General features: G+C 53.7%; 1 protein-coding gene across 3 annotated transcripts in view; it reads left to right on the top strand.

Moving 5' to 3' along the window:
* Positions 1–16,421, top strand: part of ilkap (integrin-linked kinase-associated serine/threonine phosphatase) — an 84,150-nt gene that overhangs the window by 21,547 nt on the left and 46,182 nt on the right. For all 3 annotated transcript variants that reach the window (XM_085990734.1, XM_085990732.1, XM_085990733.1), the window contains exon 7: positions 2,653–2,740. In XM_085990734.1, coding sequence (XP_085846860.1) covers positions 2,653–2,740 — 88 coding nt within the window. The remainder of the gene's footprint in view (positions 1–2,652; positions 2,741–16,421) is intronic.

Genomic DNA, 16,421 nt, shown 5'->3' with positions numbered 1-16,421 from the left:
CTTTTAGGTAATGCCATTCCATGTCTATTTTCTTAATCCACTCCCGTCCTAGAAGTGGTGGTCCTCCCTCAGGTAATACGTACAAGTTCATTCTTGGGTGTTCTTTACCCCTATCTCTCACCTTGACTCTTATTTTCCCCACGGGGTATACGTTATGCCCCGTGTATGTCTGTAATACGAACTTGGTATTTCTTAAAGGTATGTGAGAGAATAGCCGGTGGTAGTCCCTTCGGTTGATGACTGATAGAGCTGATCCAGTGTCCAGCTCCATTCTTACTTGGACTCCAGCTATTTTTAGTATGACCCAGATGGTCTGTAGATCCGTTTCTTTACCCACATTGTGGATTCTCAGACTACCCAGCTCCTGGTTGTTTGGGTCTGAGTCTGAATTCTGTTCGTCTGAACTCTTCTCAGCCACCTTGTGTACCTTGCTGTACTTTTCTTCTGGTGGCTTCCTTTGATTGTTGGTCTTTTTCCCGGACCGGCATACCTTCGCGATGTGACCCAGTTTGCCACATTTCCTACACTCTTGGTTCTTAAACCAGCATTGATTCTGGTCATGCGTTGTCTTCCCACAACGGTAGCATTTTGTTGTGCTTGAAGTAATTTGGTCCACCCCGAGTGCCGCCGCCTTTAGTTGCATTTCCGCCGTTCCTTTCGCTGCGGCTTCGTGCGATGCAGCTATAAGGACAGCCCTGTCCAGTGTGAGGTCGTTCTCTTCCAGTAGTCGCTTCTGCGTCCCTTCTTTGGACAATCCGCATACGAACTTGTCCCGCAGTGCCTCTGTCAGATTCCCTCCGAACTGGCAGTATTTCGCTAGCCTACGCAGTTCGACCAAGTATTCCGCATTGCTTTCGTCTTTCCTCTGCGTTCTTGCGTAGAATTTGAATCGTTCAGCCAGCATCAACGGTGTGGGGTTCAAGTGGTCCTTCAGCACAGCCACAATCTCTTCGAAGGTCTGATCCGCTGGTTTATTTGGTGCTATTAGATGCTTCAAGAGCCCGTATGTTTTTGCCCCCATCGAGTTTAGCAATGTTATCGCCTTGTCGTCTTCCTCTATTTTGTTGGCTTCGCAATAGATCTCTATGCGTTCCACGTACGTGGCCCAGTCTTCTATTTCAGAATTAAAGTCGTTAATATTCCCTCGCGTAGGCATCTTTCTTCCCTTGGGAGCAGCACCAGTATTTCTTTAAGTATTCTTATTTATTTGTTTATTTCTAAGATGGCGGTTTTCCCGCGAAATCGGCGGTTTCCCGCTCTTTCCTTCTCTCCCCGCCCACTTCAATGGCGGTATGTCAGTTAAGATGGCGGGTTTCCTGCAAAAATGGCGGTTTCCCGCTCTTCCTTTCTCGCCCCGCCCACTTCAATGGCGGTTTCCCGCTTCTGGTGTCTTCTCCGCCTAATGGCGGCTTCCCGCGTTTCTTCCCGGTGGAAGGGGTATGCTTCCCCCACAGCGGACAGGTTCAGCCGCTGGCTGGCTTCCGCACAGCTCCCCTTACTCGGCTCTGTATTTTCCTCCCGCCCGCACGGCTCTACCGGCGTTGGGTACACCCCGTTAACGGAGGACAGTTCAGCCGCTGGACTGGCTCTCGCGCAGTCTCTCTCTCCGTACCCGGCTCTGTCGCTCTCCCGCACGTTCGGTGCTACCGGCCCTGGGTACCCCGTTGGTGGAGAACAGTTCAGCCGCTGGACTGGCTCTCGCGCAGTCTCTCTCCCCTTGCTCGGCTCTGCCTCTGTCTCCCACCCGCACGGTTCCTGTTCGCCTCCCAGCCCTCTCGCAGACCGGTGTTTCCCTCCCCGGCTGCGGCTGGTTTTCTCTTCCCGCACCTACTCACAGTCTCAGCGCTTCGTGGCTGCGGTCGCTGCCCGGTTTTCCCGCCGATCGAGGTCCGACTGTCTCACGACGCCGTTGGACCCGACTTTCTGACCGGCTCCGTTCCCCCCTCGACCGTGGTCGAGTGCACAGCCCTTATCCTCCGGATATTCTCTATACCTTCCCCTACTCACAGTCTCCGCGGCTGCCTTGTTTCCTGCTGATCGGCTCACTCCGCACCGTGGTAGAAGGGTAGTCAGTGCCTGTTGCTAATGGAAGCTTTTGTTGCTAAAGTCTTCCTCCTTCCTCCTGCTGCAGCCTCGTGTTTTCTTTCAGCAGCACGACGAGGGCGGTTGCCTCTCTTCGACGCTCTTCTTGCTTTGGTAATCTTGCCGCAGGGTACGATCGGACTCGTCGCCACTGTAAAGTCTGTGGGCTGTGCAGTTAATAAATACACAGACTTCAGAAGTAACAAACAAACAGGTCTTTACTATTCGAAGGTCCGGGCGAATCTGCCCCAGCAATCCTGCCACAACACTTATATACTGGTGTGGTCACTATCGGTATTACAGTATACAGAAGCCAAACAAATAGTGCCACACCTAAAGTAGTTCTCTTAAAGGTGAACGGTTACATTCAATAGTTCCCTTAAAGGTAGACGAGTACATACACTACCCCTTTGATGCCTCGCTACCCACCTGTGTGATGTGCTGGTCTCAGTTTGGCAGATCAGTATTTTAAATTGAGCCCCAAATCATGCTGACCACCGTATTGCATAAAACGCTCCATATACTCTGGTCAATGAACTAACTGGCCTTGTATGGTGTCTTTTGCTGCAGGAAACCAGCTTGGAAAGATGGATCCACTGCCACATGTGTTCTGCTGGTGGACAAGGATTTATACGTTGCAAACCTCGGTGACAGCAGGGTATGAAACTCTCACTAATAACAGTGATCTGTGCTGGGGGTATCCTGATCTGTTGATGCATAACAATCCATACACAACTGCTTTCCAGCTCTCACCTCTTCAGCCTTTCTTGTTTCGCTTTTTGCTCTCTCTCTCTCTCTTTCCCCCTTTCCCCCCCCCCCCCCGCTTCTAGTTCTATGGCTATTCTCTTTGCCTCCTTTGATGGAAACCTTTATGTCTGTTTGTTCTCCCACTCCACCTCTCTTTCCGTTCTCTCCTTACCTCAATCTCTATTTTCTTCCTCTTTCTATCTCTGTTCTTGTGCTCACTCGTTATCTCCTGAACCTATCTCTGCTTTTTCTATCCCCCTGTCTCTTTCCCTTTCTCTCTCTCTCTCTCTTTCTCTCTCTCCCCCTCCCCCTCTCCCTCCCTTACTTTCTCTTTCTCTCTCCCTCTCCCTTACTTTCTGTCTCTCTTCCTCCCTTACTTTCTCTCTCACCCTTCTTCTTTCTGTCTCTCTCCTTTACCTCTTCTCTTTCTCTCTCTCTCTCCCCCTTACTTTCTCTTTCTCTCTCCCTCCCTTACTTCCTCTCTCTCACTCCCCCTTACTTTCTCTTTTTCTCTCTCTCTCTCTCTCTCTCTCTCCCTCTGTCCCTCTCTCTCCCCCCCCTTACTTCCTTTCTGTCTCTCTCCCCTTACTTCCTCTTTCTGTCTCTCTCCCCCTTACTGTCTCTCGCTCCCTTACCTCCTCTCTCTCTCTCTCTCTCCCCCTTCCTCTTTCTGTGTGTCTCTCCCTTTCCCTCACTCCCTTACCTCTTCTTTCTCTCGCTCTCTCCCTCTTTCTCTCTCTCCCCCTCTCTGAGTCTGACTTCAGGAGGGGTTTCAGAGAGTTTAAGATGGACACTGAAACTTGAAACTGGCAGTGAGCTATGCAGACTGTGCTGCCAGTTATCGTCTGGGACATACTGTTCCACCTTTTATAACTGGGATTCCTCACATGATGTGATGGGCAAACTGTCCAAAAGGAATCGAGTTGGATTTGGTAATATTAGGCGAGGGGCGGGGAGGAAGGGAAGAGAGAGCTTGTACTGGCGGGCTGCCAATCTTCAGTGCAATATGTACTGGGGGCACTACCGTACTAACTCATTGTGTGCAAGGGTCTCCCTTTCGTACCAGTGCAGCATGTACTGGGGGCACTACCTTACTAACTCAGTGTACAGGGGTCTCCCTCTCGTACCAGTGCAGCATGTACTGGGGACACTACCGTACTAACTCAGTGTACAGGGGTCTCCCTCTCGTACCAGTGCAGCATGTACTGGGGACACTACCTTAGTAACTCATTGTGTGCAAAGGTCTCCCTCTCGTACCAGTGCAGCATGTACTGGGGACACTACCTTACTAACTCATTGTGTGCAAGGGTCTCCCTCTCGTACCAGTGCAGCATGTACTGGGGACACTACTTTACTAACTCAGTGTACAGGGGTCTCCCTCTCGTACCAGTGCAGCATGTACTGGGGACACTACCTTACTAACTCATTGTGTGCAAGGGTCTCCCTCTCGTACCAGTGCAGCATGTACTGGGGGCACTACCTTACTAACTCAGTGTGTGCAAGGGTCTCCCTCTCGTACCAGTGCAGCATGTACTGGGGACACTCCCTTAGTAACTCATTGTGTGCAAAGGTCTCCCTCTCGTACCAGTGCAGCATGTACTGGGGACACTACCTTACTAACTCATTGTGTGCAAGGGTCTCCCTCTCGTACCAGTGCAGCATGTACTGGGGACACTACCTTACTAACTCATTGTGTGCAAGGGTCTCCCTCTCGTACCAGTGCAGCATGTACTGGGGACACTACTTTACTAACTCAGTGTACAGGGGTCTCCCTCTCGTACCAGTGCAGCATGCACTGGGGACACTACCTTACTAACTCATTGTGTGCAAGGGTCTCCCTCTCGTACCAGTGCAGCATGTACTGGGGGCACTACCTTACTAACTCAGTGTGTGCAAGGGTCTCCCTCTCGTACCAGTGCAGCATGTACTGGAGACACGACTTTACTAACTCAGTGTACAGGGGCCTCCCTTTCTTGCCAGTGCAGCATGTACTGGGGGCACTTTTTCATCTGTTGACCGCATCAAGCCACTGCACTTCACTGAGCTTGGAACTGAAAGCCCATGTAGGATGAGTGAAGCTGGGTTCTGCCCTGAAAAACATTCTCAAAGAAGTATTTAGCCACAAGGGGGTGGACATGAGACAGATGATTCCTTTGGGCAGCACTGTTCCTGAGCTGAATGTAGATGAATTGTACCTCATTGCTCTGGTGCAGAGCTCCTGCAGCAGATAGCACAGTGTAAATGAAAAGATGAACTCTGTATCTGATAGGTTTTGCAAAATATGTCTCTCTGAAGGGACTAGTAGGGACCCGCAGCACACTATGAAAGGAAAACTGGGACATCAGTTACACAGTGTGAATGGAGAGGGATGTAGTCAAGATGGCGCCCGAGACGGTCCGGTGCTAGCGCGCTCTCCCTGCTTTGGGCGGCCCGCTCTCACCGCTCGCTCCCACAACCGGAGCGAGGTGTTCGGCGAGCCGGGCGGAGGCAGCACAGCGCGGCAAGCAGCAGCAGCCATGTCGACCCGCTAGGGCACGTCGGCCAGCCGCTCCTCAGCGGGAAGGGATTCCGACTGGGAGGAGGGGAGCTGGGAATGGTGGCCAGAGGGTGAGCGGGAGAAGCAGGCCACCGCACGTGGAGCCGAGCCGGCAACAGTGAGGAGGACGGAGCGGCTGAGGGACTTTCTGAACACGGCACTGTAAAAATAGCTGACGTGTCTGTGAGCTCCCACAGCTTTATTGTGGGAGTGATTGGGGAGTAAGCATTCCATTGTACTAGTTACAAATGGCAAATAAAGAATCTTGAATCTTGAGCCCAGGCCCCTGGCACAGTGAATGGAGGGCCCAGGCCCCTGGCACAGTGAATGGAGGGCCCAGGCCCCTGGCACAGTGATTGGAGGGTCCAGGCCCCTGGCACAGTGAATGGAGGGCCCAGGCCCCTCGCACAGTGAATGGAGAGCCCAGCCCCCTCGCACAGTGAATGGAGAGCCCAGCCCCCTCGCACAGTGATTGGAGGGTCCAGGCCCCTGGCACAGTGAATGGAGGGCCCAGGCCCCTGGCACAGTGAATGGAGGGCCCAGGCCCCTGGCACAGTGAATGGAGGGCCCAGGCCCCTGGCACAGTGTGAATGGAGGGCCCAGGCCCCTGGCACAGTGTGAATGGAGGGCCCAGGCCCCTGGCACAGTGTGAATGGAGGGCCCAGGCCCCTGGCACAGTGTGAATGGAGGGCCCAGGCCCCTGGCACAGTGTGAATGGAGGGCCCAGGCCCCTGGCACAGTGTGAATGGAGGGCCCAGGCCCCTGGCACAGTGTGAATGGAGGGCCCAGGCCCCTGGCACAGTGTGAATGGAGGGCCCAGGCCCCTGGCACAGTGTGAATGGAGGGCCCAGGCCCCTGGCACAGTGCGAATGGGGGGCCCAGGCCCCTGGCACAGTGCGAATGGAGGGCCCAGGCCCCTGGCACAGTGCGAGTGGAGGGCCCAGGCCCCTGGCACAGTGCGAGTGGAGGGCCCAGGCCCCTGGCACAGTGCGAGTGGAGGGCCCAGGCCCCTGGCACAGCGCGAGTGGAGGGCCCAGGCCCCTGGCACAGCGCGAGTGGAGGGCCCAGGCCCCTGGCACAGCGCGAGTGGAGGGCACAGGCCCCTGGCACAGCGCGAGTGGAGGGCCCAGGCCCCTGGCACAGCGCGAGTGGAGGGCCCAGGCCCCTGGCACAGCGCGAGTGGTGGGCCCAGGCCCCTGGCACAGCGCGAGTGGAGGGCCCAGGCCCCTGGCACAGCGCGAGTGGAGGGCCCAGGCCCCTGGCACAGCGCGAGTGGAGGGCCCAGGCCCCTGGCACAGCGCGAGTGGAGGGCCCAGGCCCCTGGCACAGCGCGAGTGGAGGGCCCAGGCCCCTGGCACAGCGCGAGTGGAGGGCCCAGGCCCCTGGCACAGCGCGAGTGGAGGGCCCAGGCCCCTGGCACAGCGCGAGTGGAGGGCCCAGGCCCCTGGCACAGCGCGAGTGGAGGGCCCAGGCCCCTGGCACAGCGCGAGTGGAGGGCCCAGGCCCCTGGCACAGCGCGAGTGGAGGGCCCAGGCCCCTGGCACAGCGCGAGTGGAGGGCCCAGGCCCCTGGCACAGCGCGAGTGGAGGGCCCAGGCCCCTGGCACAGCGCGAGTGGAGGGCCCAGGCCCCTGGCACAGCGCGAGTGGAGGGCCCAGGCCCCTGGCACAGCGCGAGTGGAGGGCCCAGGCCCCTGGCACAGCGCGAGTGGAGGGCCCAGGCCCCTGGCACAGCGCGAGTGGAGGGCCCAGGCCCCTGGCACAGCGCGAGTGGAGGGCCCAGGCCCCTGGCACAGCGCGAGTGGAGGGCCCAGGCCCCTGGCACAGCGCGAGTGGAGGGCCCAGGCCCCTGGCACAGCGCGAGTGGAGGGCCCAGGCCCCTGGCACAGCGCGAGTGGAGGGCCCAGGCCCCTGGCACAGCGCGAGTGGAGGGCCCAGGCCCCTGGCACAGCGCGAGTGGAGGGCCCAGGCCCCTGGCACAGCGCGAGTGGAGGGCCCAGGCCCCTGGCACAGCGCGAGTGGAGGGCACAGGCCCCTGGCACAGCGCGAGTGGAGGGCCCAGGCCCCTGGCACAGCGCGAGTGGAGGGCCCAGGCCCCTGGCACAGCGCGAGTGGAGGGCCCAGGCCCCTGGCACAGCGCGAGTGGAGGGCCCAGGCCCCTGGCACAGCGCGAGTGGAGGGCCCAGGCCCCTGGCACAGCGCGAGTGGAGGGCCCAGGCCCCTGGCACAGCGCGAGTGGAGGGCCCAGGCCCCTGGCACAGCGCGAGTGGAGGGCCCAGGCCCCTGGCACAGCGCGAGTGGAGGGCCCAGGCCCCTGGCACAGCGCGAGTGGAGGGCCCAGGCCCCTGGCACAGCGCGAGTGGAGGGCCCAGGCCCCTGGCACAGCGCGAGTGGAGGGCCCAGGCCCCTGGCACAGCGCGAGTGGAGGGCCCAGGCCCCTGGCACAGCGCGAGTGGAGGGCCCAGGCCCCTGGCACAGCGCGAGTGGAGGGCCCAGGCCCCTGGCACAGCGCGAGTGGAGGGCCCAGGCCCCTGGCACAGCGCGAGTGGAGGGCCCAGGCCCCTGGCACAGCGCGAGTGGAGGGCCCAGGCCCCTGGCACAGCGCGAGTGGAGGGCCCAGGCCCCTGGCACAGCGCGAGTGGAGGGCCCAGGCCCCTGGCACAGCGCGAGTGGAGGGCCCAGGCCCCTGGCACAGCGCGAGTGGAGGGCCCAGGCCCCTGGCACAGCGCGAGTGGAGGGCCCAGGCCCCTGGCACAGCGCGAGTGGAGGGCCCAGGCCCCTGGCACAGCGCGAGTGGAGGGCCCAGGCCCCTGGCACAGCGCGAGTGGAGGGCCCAGGCCCCTGGCACAGCGCGAGTGGAGGGCCCAGGCCCCTGGCACAGCGCGAGTGGAGGGCCCAGGCCCCTGGCACAGCGCGAGTGGAGGGCCCAGGCCCCTGGCACAGCGCGAGTGGAGGGCCCAGGCCCCTGGCACAGCGCGAGTGGAGGGCCCAGGCCCCTGGCACAGCGCGAGTGGAGGGCCCAGGCCCCTGGCACAGCGCGAGTGGAGGGCCCAGGCCCCTGGCACAGCGCGAGTGGAGGGCCCAGGCCCCTGGCACAGCGCGAGTGGAGGGCCCAGGCCCCTGGCACAGTGCGAGTGGAGGGCCCAGGCCCCTTGCGCGGTCTGAATAAGTGCGTTCACCTCCTCATGTATGAAGCATTAAAAAAAACAGCATTCATTTTTACAATCTCTGGATTGCAAAGATCTTGAAGATTTAGTGTTTTGGGGGGTTTTACGCTTTGACTTAACCTCTGATTTAAATGCAGTGTTAAATGTTTCTGCTGCTATCTATTATCCAACATGTAACAAGGCTCTTGATAGAAGATAGCGAATGCTTTGAGATAAGCTGGCTGGAACACTTTCAATACATTGACTCCTGCCTGACCCATGCTGATAACTGTTATCTATGGCTACGTGCAGTATAACAGCAGCTCCTTTGTTAGGTGTCTTGATCGCTGTTGGGTATTATTTTCTATTTACATGTTTTATACTGCAGCCACTCTCAATTTTTGCTCTGCAGGTTGAGATTTACACTGATCTCCTTTCGTAAACAGGCATGTCCTCCCTTTAAGATGGAAGGCAAGTTCAGGAGAAGACAAATCGTTCAATGTGCTCCACCTTTTTTGGAATAAATTGTCGTGTGAAAATATTCAGTGATGTTGAAGCGAACTTCTTATCAGACGGAGACTCACCATTTGGGATCCCCAGACTGCTCCAGTGATGTCACTGACGGGAGAGGGCTCTGTGTCCCGGAGCAACTCCACTGACTTTAATGAAAACTGTAACTTTGAAGTCTCCTGATATCCGATCCAGAGGTGCGGGGCTCTGGGACATAAGCTACCAGCTGGGTGTTGTGTATGTACCTTTAAGAGAAGAACTGATTCTATACTGCAGTACCGGCAGTGACCACCCCTGTATATAAAGCCATAGCAGCCTTCTGTATTTCAGTCTTGAGTTCCTCTCTGTTCAGTAAATACCTGTTTTATTGTTCTCCTGCAGTTCGAGTATTATTGATACCCGGACACTACACTGGCGACGGGCAGGTTCAAATTCGCCTGCAGTACTGCATCACCTGACGGGGATCTTTTCCCTGAAGAGAAGCTTCTTGGAGGTCGAAGTCAGAACGGCGGGCGTCGACCGCGGGCAACCGCCCAGGGATCCATCGGAGAGTTGCAGGGGAGGCTGTGGAGAGCTGGGCCTGGCTCCCCAGTCGAGGTGTTCCAGTAAGTCGTGCCGGTAGCAGGTAGTGCGCTGACCCTTCCGGACTGCGGCGGGCTCGGGCTCGATCGAGCGGCTCTGCAAAGGGGCCGCGCAGCGTCGTTGGGAGGAAGAGAGAGAGAGAGGGTGGAGCGCACAGGGCGCGGTCGGTGCTCAAGAACCAGGCAGCGTGGAGAGGATAGAACAAGGGGAAGGAAAAGTGATACGCGCCGAAGCCGCGGGTCGCCGCCATTACCCTGTAGAACGCTAGGAGCAGCGTGGCAGCAAGGGGGAAGAAGGAAAAGCGCGGGAGGCGCCATTTTATTCCATTGGGGAAGAAGAAAAAGCGTGGGAGGCGCCATTTTAAATCACTCAAGATGCCGCAGAGTGGCAGTATCACTGCTTTCGACAACGAGGTAGAAGACTTGACCACGTATGTGGAAAGAATTGAAGTGTACTGCGAGGCAAATGAGGTGGCTGATGGAAAGAAGGCGTCGGTATTATTAAATTTGATGGGCGCGAGAATGTACGGCCTATTGCAGAATTTAATTACCCCAGCTAAACCAATGGAGAAAAGTTTTGAAGAGATTGTTAATATCTTACAGGAACACCTAAACCCTACACCGCTGCTGATAGCAGAAAGATTCAAGTTCCATAAAAGAAACCAGCACAAAGATGAGAGCAATGCTGACTATCTTACGGAACTACGCAAGTTATCGAAGCACTGCCAGTTCGGAGCAGGACTGGCAGACACCTTACGGGATAAGTTTGTCTGCAGGCTCCAGAGTGAAGGAACCCAGAAACGACTACTTTCGGAAAAGGACCTGACGCTAGAACAGCCTTTCAGCGTGGCAGTATCCTACGAAGCAGCAGCACAGGGATCTGCGGAAATACAACAGAAACCACAGGAATACAGCGCTAACGAAATGGCGTATGGAGCAGAAAAGTGCTATCGCTGCGGCAGAACAACCCATGATCAGAAGGACTGCTGGTTGAAGGACAAAGTATGCAGGCAATGTGGGAAAATGGGACACATAGCAAGAGTCTGCAGGTCGGGAAAGAAAACCAACACTACAAGAACTACTAAGGAAAAGTACAAGAAAGTAAAGAAATTGACAGACAGTAGTTCGGAAGATCAGGAGAGTGATAAGGACTCCGGGAGCAGGAGACTAAGTTGTCTAAAGTTACACAACGTGATCGCAAAGGAGGATCACCGAACCATTTGGGTCACCCTCATGATAGCAGGGTCCCCAGTAAAGATGGAATTGGACACAGGATCAGCCCTAACTGTCATGAATCGACGAGACTATGAGCGGCTATTCTCACACATACCCTTGAAGGACACGTCCATTGTATTGAAGACATACACGGGGCAAAAAGTCTACCCCAGAGGAAAAATAAGGGTGCCAGTTGAATACAACGGCAAGGAAACACAGAAACTGTATCTATATATACTACCAGATGGAGGACCACCATTATTGGGACGTGAATGGATCCGAAAAATACAATTGGATTGGCATTCCATTCAGGCGCTAACTGTGACTGACAAAAAGGATGATGACGTCACACCTGGACGACTGTCAAAAATTCTAACTGACGTGAAAGAGGTGTTCCAACAAGGACTTGGGACTCTAAAAGGAGTAACGGCAACGATAAAAATCGAAGATAACGCAAACCCAAAATTTTTTAAGGCCAGACTGGTACCTTACGCGATCCGCCCAGCTGTTGAAGCAGAGCTGGAGAGTCTGGAGCGTTCGGGTGTGCTGTCCAAGGTGGACTGGAGCGAGTGGGCCACACCCATCGTTCCTATAATGAAGAAATCATTGAGCAGCACGTCTGGGGAGCCGAAGAAGGTTCGCATCTGTGAGGACTTCAAGGTAACTGTGAACCCAGTCCTGCACACAGTACAATATCCACTTCCACGGATAGAAGATATTTTCGCCTCACTATCTGGAGGGAAACGCTTTACAAAGATTGATCTGGCCCAAGCGTATCTACAAATGGAGGTGGATGAAGCATCTAGGAAATACCTCACGATAAACACTCACAAAGGCCTTTACCAGTACAATCGACTGGTAGCATCAGCCCCGGCTATTTGGCAGAGGGCGATGGAACAAGTCCTGCAAGGAATCCCGGGGACCCAGTGTTATTTGGACGACATCCTGGTTACGGGCGAAAATGACAGTGAACACCTTGCCAACCTGGAGCAGGTGCTCACGAGATTACAGGAATATAGGCTACGAGCTAACCGCCCCAAATGCGAGTTCTTCAGGAGACAAATCTCGTATTGTGGCCACATGATTGATGAGGAAGAGTTGCATAAGTCGCCGGACAAGATTGAGGCTGTAGTCAAGGCTCCAGCACCGGAAAATATGTCGCAACTGAGGTCGTTCCTCGGGTTGGTGAACCACTACCATAAGTTCTTGCCTAATTTATCTACAATTCTGCACCCACTGAACGCCCTGCTGCAAACTGGAGTAACATGGAAATGGAGTGATGAGTGTAAGCGTGCCTTTCAGAAATGTAAATGCCTAATCACTTCAAAAGAAGTATTGGCCCACTACAACCCAACACTACCGATTCGGTTAGCATGTGATGCATCTCCCTACGGCATCGGAGCGGTGCTGTCACACAAATTCCTTGACGGTTCAGAGAGGCCAATAGCCTTTGCGTCGCGCTCGTTAACTGCAGCCGAGCGTAACTACGCCCAGATTGACAGGGAGGCCCTCAGCCTGGTGTGGGGGGTGAAGAAGTTCAATCACTATCTGCACGGGCAGAAATTCACCCTACTGACTGATCATCAGCCCCATGTCTCCATTTTTAACCCAAAGCAGGGCGTTCTGGTGATGACGGCGCAATGGCTGCAAAGATGGTCACTTTTTCTAGGGGCACATCAGTACGACATAGAGTACAAGGGTACGAAACAGCATGGAAACGCTGATGGGCTGTCGCGCCTACCGTTGCCTACGGTAGAGGAAGCACCTGCAGTGGACCCTGTTGAGATATTCCATGCGACCATAGTCGAATGTCTACCTGTTACAAACTCAAGTATAGAGAAGGAAACCCGAAATGACCCGACACACTCTCGGGTCTATGATTTGACGGTGAAGGGATGGCCAGCACATGGTGACTCACTGTTGCCAGCATTCTCGCCAAGGAGAGAACAGCTGTCAGTGTGCCGGGGGACCTTGATGTGTGGATCCCGAGTGGTAATTCCACTCAAGTTGCGAGATAGAGTGCTCAATGAGCTTCATGAGGGTCATCTGGGAGGGGTAAAAATGAAGAGCCTAGCCAGGGCGTTTGTGTGGTGGCCGGGAATCGATAAAGAAATCGAGGATATGACCAAGAGATGCACAGGATGCCAGAAGGTCCAAAACGCTCCACCACAGGCCCCGCTACATCCATGGGAGTGGCCCTCATCTCCATGGCAACGGGTACACATTGATTTTGCTGGTCCATTTATGGACTCAATGTTCCTAATCGCTGTGGACGCCCATTCGAAATGGCCAGAGGTCATCAAAATGTCCTCCACCACCACGGAGAAAACTATTGCAGTCCTACGGATTGCCAGAACAGATTTGCTCCGACAATGGGATAATGGGGTGAAACATTCCACATCTGCCCCATATCATCCAGCCACAAATGGATTGGCTGAGAGGTTTGTTCAGACCTTTAAAAAGGCAATAAAGGCAATGTATAATGATGACATACCACTACAACACAAGGTGGATAATTTCTTGTTTGCTTACTGGAATGCGACACATGCAGTCACCAACCAAGCTCCAGCCATAATGTTCTTCAACCGAAGGCTAAGATGTCGCCTGGATTTGCTCAAACCAAACATAAGACGAGATGTTGAGGATAAGCAATTCCAGCACATAAATGAGAAGCCAACCAGGAGCTTCAAGATAGGGCAACCAGTCTTGGCCCGCAACTACCGAACAGAAAAATGGCAGCCAGGAACGATATGCACACAGCAGGGACCACTAATGTACACAGTGGACGTTGGAGAGAGCATCGTGAGATGCCATGCTGACCAGATTCTAGAGTCACAGGAACAAGCCAAACCCATACCACGAGCAGGTGCACCTGGTAATCAACCCGAAGTACAGATTGCGTCTTAACAACAGAAAATGCTGGAAAAACCCAGCAGGTCAGGCAACATCCGTGGACAGAAATTTGAGTTGACGTTTTGGGTCGAACCCTTCTTCAAATTGAAGAAGGGTTCGACCCGAAACGTCAACTCAAATTTCTGTCCACGGATGTTGCCTGACCTGCTGAGTTTTTCCAGCATTTTCTGTTGTTATTTCGGATTTCCAACATCCGCAGTATTTTGCTATCGTACAGATTGCGTCTACCTCAGAAGCAGTGGTCTTGGAAGCTGACGAACCAACCAATGACAATGAGCCAGAATCAACTCCGCCGCAAGAACAGGATACTCGAGAAAGGCGCTATCCAGTCAGGATCAGGAAGCCTCCTCAAAGACTGAACTTATAAATGATTATTTCAGTTGATGTATATAGTACAGAGAAAATTGTAATTGTAATTAGTTATTATTTAGTTGTTAAATGAATGTTATGTACTGTTTATCTAAAAGGGGAGGAATTGTTGTGTATGTACCTTTAAGAGAAGAACTGATCCTATACTGCAGTACCGGCAGTGACCACCCCTGTATATAAAGCCATAGTAGGCTTCTGTATTTCAGTCTTGAGTTCCTCCCTGTTCAGTAAATACCTGTTTTATTGTTCTCCTGCAGTCCGAGTATTATTGATACCCGGACACTACACTGGGGTAGTCTGTAACTTCAAACATGACCTGTAGAACAGGGTTTAGATACAGAGTAAAGCTCCCTCTGTACTGCCCCATCAAACACTCCCAGATCCATTACAGCACGGGTTAGATACAGAGGAATGCTCCCTCTACACTGTCCCATCAAACACTCCCAGGGCTGGTACAGCACGGGTTGGATACAGAGTAAAGCTCCCTTTACACTGTCCCATCAAACACTCCCAGGGCTGGCACAGCACGGGTTAGATACAGAGTAAAACTCCCTCTACACTGTCCCATCAAACACTCCCAGGGCTGGTACAGCATGGGTTAGATACAGAGCAAAGCTCCCTCTACACTGCCCCATCAAACACTCCCAGATCCATTACAGCACGGGTTAAATACAGAGTAAAGCTCCCTCTACACTGTCCCATCAAACACTCCCAGGGCAGGTACAGCACGGGTTAGATACAGAGCAAAGCTCCCTCTACACTGCCCCATCAAACACTCCCAGGGCAGGTACAGCACGGGTTAGATACAGAGTAAAGCTCCCTCTACACTGTCCCATCAAACACTCCCAGGGCAGGTACAGCACGGGTTAGATGCAAGGAATAATTCCTCAGCACTGATCTCTGAGCCGGGAGCCTCGTTTACTGGGTCCATTGGCAATATGAGATCATGGAACTATCACAAGAGAACCCATCTCCTTCTACATTGTTCCACCAAGCAATCCCAAAACAGGCAGAATTAAGCTGCCCTAATGATTTGCCTCATTGTCTGAGGAGAATACCCCTGTAATATTTGCATTTCCATCTTTGTGGCCTCTTGGAGTCAGATTGAACTGCTTGTGCTAAATTGTGAAGATTGTGTGTGTGAACTCTTGCCGATTCACTCCAGGATTAAGACAATACAAAATTAATTTCACTTTAGGACTCTTGCAACAGACAGAGAGAAAGAGGGGGCCGTCATTTCATCCGCAGGAAGTGTATTTGAACCTTGAGTAATAAGTGAAAGGACAGTTTGCCGAGTCACCGAGCACCTAGACACTAAAGAATATTTTTAGTTACCTATTAGTTTGTATAATTTAAGAATGTAAAAGTTATCATTTTGCCCTTTCCTATTAAATGTGTGTCAAGTAATCGGGTAGTGGGATGGTTCCAGAGTGCACCTAATCCACAGTTAGGCATGACGTAAGAAAACTACTAGGCACTTGGCCTAAGCGTTAAACAAAGCTTTAATCAACTGTTTTACAACATGGAAGTCTAGTTGTGTCCTTCACTAGTTCCTGTTAAGAATGTCCTGCGCAAGCTGGGCCCGTGCCCGAGTATTTATACTCTCCCTGGACAGCGCCACCCGCAGGCCGCTCAATTGATTCATGTCAAGGCATTTACTCTGAAACCTCATTGTTGTTTGACTTGGATTTCGTTACAGACTGTCAGTCTTAAATGACCAACATCTTCAGAAAGAAGTGTTTTGGTAAACCTTTTCCTCATTTGTTTGCAAAGAGTCAATGTAAACATTTTAAGTAACAGTTAAGTGTCTGTCAGCCCCTTTTCCCTGTTGCCAGGCTGAACCAGTGCATCCCCAGACATGATCTCGCTGCCCCTTTCATATATATATTGAAATATTGACATTTGATCTCCTCAAAGACTTAGCAAGATGATGAGCGAGGCCCCGTACCGTAAGATCAAGGCCCTGTGGGTAAGGTGGGGTCCTCCTGCAGTACACAGTGATTGGGGAAGAATTTATAATTAAGAGCAGCAAGCCTATTAGATGATGCTGTGCGCCCCCCCACCCTGTTTCTGCGGTGGGGGAGGGGTTTGTTTTTGTGGCGATCTTGGCTATGCTGTTGAGACACAGGGCACGGTAGGTCAGCCACCCGCACAGAGATGAGCCGTGGAACTTGTACAATGAGCTGCCCGGCTGAGGCCATCCACCGCAATCCAGCAAAGAAGGAAACCAAGGTTCCTTTATGTCTGACCTGTGGGATGGTGATCTAAAATGCTGAATATTAATGATCACTAATTGCTACTAAACTTAAACTAAAATGTAGATG

The sequence above is a fragment of the Somniosus microcephalus genome, chromosome 6 (genome assembly GCF_052327205.1).
Source record: "Somniosus microcephalus isolate GS21.2 chromosome 6, FLI_Smic_1.0, whole genome shotgun sequence".
Classification (NCBI taxonomy): Eukaryota; Metazoa; Chordata; class Chondrichthyes; order Squaliformes; family Somniosidae; genus Somniosus; species Somniosus microcephalus.
The sequence above is the reverse complement of the archived record's forward strand: the minus strand, read 5'-3'. Positions and strand labels throughout refer to the sequence as shown.